The sequence below is a fragment of the Cannabis sativa genome, chromosome 4 (genome assembly GCF_029168945.1).
Source record: "Cannabis sativa cultivar Pink pepper isolate KNU-18-1 chromosome 4, ASM2916894v1, whole genome shotgun sequence".
Classification (NCBI taxonomy): Eukaryota; Viridiplantae; Streptophyta; class Magnoliopsida; order Rosales; family Cannabaceae; genus Cannabis; species Cannabis sativa.
This window is the reverse complement of record NC_083604.1, coordinates 48,323,631-48,330,267: the sequence shown is the minus strand read 5'-3', so window position 1 is coordinate 48,330,267 and position 6,637 is coordinate 48,323,631. Positions and strand designations below refer to the sequence as shown.

Sequence of the window (6,637 nt, the reverse complement as noted above, 5' to 3'; positions counted from 1 at the left end):
AAAAAAATTCTCAAAGATCAAAAATCTCAAACCCTATTTTAAAAATTAAAAAATAAAAATAAATTATTTAATTGAAAAAAAATAAGCATACATATATTGCACTTAACACTCGTTAATTAAACCTAATTAAAAAGAAAATTAATTATCACATCTAAAGAGCACACACCAATGCAGCCGCAACAGCTAAAAAAATTCTCAAAGATAAAAAGTGTCAAACTCTATTTCAAAAATTAAAAAATAAAAATACATTACCTAATTAAAAAAATTAAACATACATGTATTGTACTTTTTTTTTAGGGAAAATACTTGCTATTATTAAACAAATAGTGATTCGTTTACAATAACAGAGTAAATAGGCAGAAGGATAATCTCCAGCCAAGTACAAGTCTCATCCACCCCTAAAGCAAATTTAGCTAGGCCATGAGCCGCTTCATTTGCAGAACGCTTTACATGTGAAACAGTAACATTAGGGAAAAAGGATAATAGACTAACAACATCTAATATTAAAAGAGGAGTTTGGATTGAAGGGAGCTTGCAAAGCATTCACTACCATAAGTGCATCTGTCTCAATTTGCGTGATTTGCAATTGTTGTTGAAGAGCCCAATTGAGACTATGGAAAAGTACTTTGGCCTCCATTTCATGTGATTTGAAACTGCCGATGATTGGCATGGCTAACGCAGCTACCACATGTCCATTTGTGTCTTTGAGAACAGCCCCAACACCAGTATTATTGGAGGAGGAATGGACTGTTGCATCAATGTTAAGTTTGAGGACACTTGAAGCTGGAGGGGACCACGGAGAGGGGGCTGCTACAGAATGGTTTTGCTGGTGTGAGATTGTTGGTGCAGTAGCAGCAACGGTAGGGTGTTTATGTTGAGCATTAAAAAAGTTCTGCAAAAAAATAGCAGCGAAAATGGCAAGATCATTCGCAGCTCTTGCTTTTCTACCATGAACCACCTTGTTTTGTTCATTCCAAATAGCCCAAAGTGTACAAAAGAGTTGTTCCATCTCTGATTTGTTATAGATTGATGAGAGGTGCAACAAATAGTCTCCATTTCGCATTGATGTACACGCACGCCAATCAAAACTTAGATTTTGGGCTCTCCAAACTGCCTTAGCATATTTGCAACTAAAAAGAGCATGTCCCATTGTCTCCCAAGCTTGTTTACAAATAGAGCATGTCGAATCAGTAATTACTTTTCTTCGAACTAGAGAAGTAGCCACGGGAAGAGCATCGTGGATGACACGCCAAGCAAAGATCTTAACTTTTTGAGGGATTTGTAAGGACCAAAAAAATTTCCACCATGCCATTGAACTGTTAGAGCTGGAGCAAAGTTCTTCTTCTCCAAGCTTAGATGCAAAATGATGTCCACTTTGAACTGTATATATCCCTGAGTTATGATAATGCCAAACTAGTTTATCATTGGTGCTGAAGTAGCTCAAGAGGGAATAGTAAGAATTTTCTCAACATCAAGTGGACAAATGTCTTGCTGCAACATGGAGATGTTCCACACTCTTTCTTCCGTAATGTAGTTCGCAACTACACCATGTGGAGATCCATTATAGCAAGTTGGAAGAAAAGAGGAATGACCCGGGAGCCAAGGGTCTAAACCGCATCTAATAGAGCGTCCCTCTCCTATTTTCCATCTCAACCCTTTGATCAATAGTTCACGACCCCACCGAATACCTTGCCAAGTTAGTGATGGAGAATGGCCCGTACTCGCATCTAGGAAGGAGTTGTGAGGGTAGTATCTGCTCTTGAGTAGTTGCCCGAGGAGTGAGTTTGGGTTCTCAACAAGCCTCCATGCTTGTTTAGCAAGTAAAGCTTGATTAAAGTGTATAAAAGACCGAAAACCCATTCCACCTTCACCCTTTGTTTTGCAAAGCAGATTCCATGATCGCCAATGTATTTTTGATCCATTTTCATTCATACCCCACCAAAAGTTAGCCATCATACTCTCGAGTTGTTTACAAAAGTATCCTGGCAGCCGAAAGTAACTCATAGCGTAGGTGGGAATTGATTGAACCACGGCTTTAAGTAGCACTTCGCGACCACCAGCAGAAAAAATCTTTTCACTCCATGAGTTCATCAATTTCCATATCCGTTCCTTGATGTTACTGAAAAGCTCTTTTTTATCTCGTCCCGCATAAGATGGCAAGCCAAGGTACTTTTCATGGCACTCTCTAATTGGCATTAAGAGATGTCGATGAAAGAAAACTTGGGCAGCCAATGTTGTGTTCGAAGAAAAGGATAAAACAGACTTGTCGGGATTGAGTACTTGTCCAGAAGCTCTATGATAAATGTCCAACACCCTCTTAATAGCAAGGCACGAACTCTCATCAGCTTTGCAAAAAAGAAGACTATCATCGGCAAAAAGTAGATTGGAAATGGTTGGCGCTCGCCGGGTGATTTTGAAACCATGTAAATTGCCAAGTTCTTGTTCATGATGAAGCAGTCTAGATAAACCTTCTGCACAAATTAAGAAGAGGTACGGGGACAAGGGACAACCTTGTCTCAAGCCTCTTGTTGGAATCAAGTGTCCCGTGACTTCACCATTGACAAGAAAAGAGAAACTGTTAGTTGAAAGACAGCCCATTATAAGTCTAACCCAACCGTTAGCGAAGCCCATTTTCCTCATTACCGCTTCAAGGAAACGTCATTCTACTCTATCAAAAGCCTTACTCATGTCCAGCTTAAGAGATGCAATGCCTTGACGCCCAGAAGTTTTGTTCTTAATTGCATGAACCAATTCAAAGGCAACCAAAATGTTATGTATTGTACTTAACAATACTTAATTAAATATAATTAAAAAGAAAATTAATTATACGTTCATTGCACGTAACATCAACCTAGTTATTATTATAACTAACTAAACGGTCTGAAAAAAATATATATTTTATTTTAATTAAATAAAATTATTTGCATTTTCTTTTATTTTTTTACATTTGAATAGTAACAAATTATATTAATTTTTTTGAATGTATTAGATTTATATATTATCTAATTAAAATAAAGAGATATATGTTGAAAATAAATTTTATTTAACTAGATTTCAAATTTTTACACTACCAAAAAATGACCTCTAGAAACAAACCAAACATAGAAAGAGAAATTTTTTTGAAGAAATTATATTTTATACCTATTCTTTATTTTTTATTTTAATTTTCACTTTTCTTTTATTTTTTTTAATTATATCTAATTTTATAGGTCATATCTCCGTAATGTGCGCTAGGGACTCCAATTTTAATAAATTATATAATGATATATTTGGTACTTTGATTATAAAAATATATCTATTAACTAAAATTATTTTGCAGTTATACATAGTTAATGTCTAGTAAAAATAATAGTTCTCAATTTATCCCTAAAATTTTGGATGATTAAAAATTAAAACAATAATTCTCACGCTCAAGAATTAAATTTCTCTCAAAATTAATCAATTTTGATAGTATTTTATTATAATAATGCTAAATAAGCATAATTCCTTGAATAGTTTAATCAATTTGATAGTTAAATGAGATTTTTCTCAAAAATAAAAATGAAGAGACAAAACTTTATCAGAATTGTAAAGTCCTTTTTTGGCAAGTTAGTTGACAAAATAATTTTTCCTTTTATGGTAAGATTGTTGTGCATTCATATTCGGATTCTTACCTTATAAATTCGATTTTTAGTTGCCCTTTTTCCTTGTTAAGAAAGTTGCACTTTCAGCTGAACTTTCCTTTGTTGAAAACTTCTTAAAAGAGAAGAAATTCTCTTTTGGAAAGTTGTCTTTTTTAGGGGAACTTTGATTATTGCCTTTTCCTTATTGATTTCGATTGTATCTTGATGCAATCAGAATATCTAATCTGTTTTTGGCAGGAATCAAGCATTGATAGAAGATCGGACCCGATTTTAGCAAGTTTCTCGATTCTGGTGTGATCTGCTGCGTCAGCATCCGATTCTGATGTAGCAGATCGTGTTTTCTTAGGAAAGTTTTTGTACAGCTGTGGATTCGAACTTGTGGTTGTCTCTAAAGTTTCTATGTTCTATAAATAGAGCCTAGAGAGCAGCCATTCGAATCAACTCTTCCATTATTCATTTTTTTTTTTTAAATTTATCTTTTTGAGAGAAGAGTGTTTCTTTGTTTTGTGAGAGCCTAGTTGATCATCTAGGTTCTAGTTGTTCTATTTCTGTTCTTACTCTGTACTAGAGGTTGTGAAGAACTACTTGACTGAACAAGAGATTGGTCTTCGGGAGAAGACTTGGTAAAGCCTTACTACGGGAGGAAGTAAGCATTTGGTCTTCGGGAGAAGACTTGTTGAAGCCTTACTTCGGGAGGAAGTAAGCACTCACACTTCAAAGAAGAAGGGTGTAACACCCTAACTATCTTAGGCGTATTACGTGATTTTTAAACGTACTGTGCAGCTCGTTGCTAATCAACGAGGTTTATGGAAAAACGTGATTAATTAAAATTTTGCTTTTTCATTAAACTTATAAACCATTTTACAAAAAGTCTCGGGATCCCGATTTATAAAAATATTTACAAACGTTTTTACTGTTCAACTTTTACATCAAAATATAGTCGTCTAACGACAGTTACAAAATCTCAGCCCTGCTGTCCCGAGGATCGTACGCTCCAGGCCTAACCGCCCCGACATGTACAATCTCATATGCTCGGTCACGGTCCATCAGCAACAGCCTTGCCTTTACCTACACATGAACATAAACTGTGAGTCGACAGACTCAGTAAGAAAAGCATAATAATATCATACATAAAACTGACTGCCGTGTCCAACACGATACTGAGTCCCGCTACTGCCATGTCCAACATGGTACTGAGCACTACTGCCATGTCCAACATGGTACTGAGTTTTGAACGTTCAGGGAACGGTACTATTGACAAGTATCCTCCTGATCGGTCGAACCGGTCATACTCCGGCTGCTGGTCATACTCCAGCCTGTACCGACGGGATAGGTCAATAGCACTGAACCACCAACCAAGTGTCAGCCTGATCGGTCGAACCGGTCATACTCCGCCGCCGGGTCATACTCCGGCTCGTACCGACGTGACGGGGTTGGATGGTTCGAAGCCTAAATACATATCTAATGTAATCTAACGGGCTTCCTACATGCACGCTAAACATGTAATCTACATATGCATACTGTTATACTAATCTTACGGATTCCGATTTCGGGTGTGCTTGTCAACCCGACCGGAACCGAAGGCGAACGGCGGATTGCGGCTCCTAAACCATAAAAATCACAACGCTATAAGTGACACGCTAAATCACTTCCCGGACTAAAACTTGAAACTAAAAGTTTCCCTATCGATAAAAAGCATGGCAATACCCCTAAAAACCCAAAAACGAGGAAAACTAGGGTTCTCGAAAAATCCCCAACCGTGCAGACCTGTTGCCCAACCGAATTCGGTTCGGGAAATTCTCGAACCCCCATCCGAATTCCGGATGCTCAACCGAATTCCGGTTCCTCGCGCAAAGAAACATAAAATCTCATAACTTGACCAATTCGACCCCAATTGGTCCCAAACTTTCCAGACCTGTTCTATATGCCCCAAATAACAATTCCAAGGCATCAAACCTACCCAGAAACCACATACACAAATTTCACCATTGGAGCTCAAGCTTTGAGTTCCAAACTCAAGCTTGAGCAAAACCACTTAAACAAGCAATCCATAGGCCTAATTCAACATAACTAAGCATAAACTAACCTCTGCAAACTAACAAGAACAACAAGAACAACACAGAACATAATCACAACACTTTCCTTCCAAAATTCATATTTTTTACATGAAAACAACAAAGCTTAGCTCAATCTAACTATCATGCTTCAAAACAACCTAAATAGCCTTAATCTAACAAGCATTAACCTCTGAAATAAACCTCAATTCACAGCAGCAAGAATCACATAAAAAACCAACATGCATTTCACATTTTCACACATTTTCTTCAAGAAAAACAAGCAAGAATTAAAGCCAAGAGTTACCTCAATTAAAATCACTATGATCTTGCTAAAAATAACTTGAAATCAACAAGGAAATCCAGCCCTAGCTGCTCCCCAAGCTTGGCCGAACAAGAGAGGAAAGGAGAGAGCTTTGTGTGTGTGTGTTTTGGAATTTCTTGATTTTTTTTGACTAAGTGTAAAATTGAGAGAAAAAAGGGATTTAAGTCACATAAATCATTTACTTTCAGCCAACTAAAAATAATCAAATAACTTATAATTTCCATTTAATAAATCACATAAGACAAAACACAAATGGGGCAAAAAGACCATTTTGCCCCTCCACCATAAAATCACATAAATCATACTAAAGGGGGTATTTTTGGGACATTCTAAATTCCCGGCCATTCCCGACATTCCCAATGTCAAAAACCCGTCCCCAAAATACTAACATACTAAGTTGTGATTTCTACTGAGCCAAACGCCGCGTTCCAAAATACCGGACACCGGAAATGCGAAATATAACAACTGCTGATGACATAATTATGCATATCTGAATTCCATAAATATCAATAATAAATTATTTAAATAGCTATAAATAATTTCCACGATTAACATAAATAATCGCTAATTCCCAAATTAACTAAGCGGGCTTTACAACTATTCCCCCCTTAAAAGGATTTCGTCCCCGAAATCTA

General features: G+C 36.7%; 1 protein-coding gene across 1 annotated transcript; it reads right to left on the bottom strand.

Moving 5' to 3' along the window:
* Positions 1-315: 315 nt before the first annotated feature.
* On the bottom strand, positions 316-1,150 carry LOC133036963 (uncharacterized). Its single transcript, XM_061113749.1, has 2 exons — positions 551-1,150; positions 316-444 (listed from the first exon to the last, which is right to left on the bottom strand). Exons 1-2 carry the CDS (start codon positions 1,148-1,150, stop codon positions 316-318), a joined length of 729 nt encoding a protein of 242 aa, XP_060969732.1.
* Between the last annotated feature and the right edge of the window lie 5,487 nt (positions 1,151-6,637).

Excerpts from the sequence above, each read along its gene's own strand:
- LOC133036963 (XM_061113749.1), bottom strand. The coding sequence starts at position 1,150 with ATGGGACATGCTCTTTTTAGTTGCAAATATGCTAAGGCAGTTTGGAGA. Across the intron at positions 445-550 it reads TTGAGACAGATGCACTTATG|CGTTCTGCAAATGAAGCGGC; the intron begins GTAGTGAATGCT and ends TCACATGTAAAG.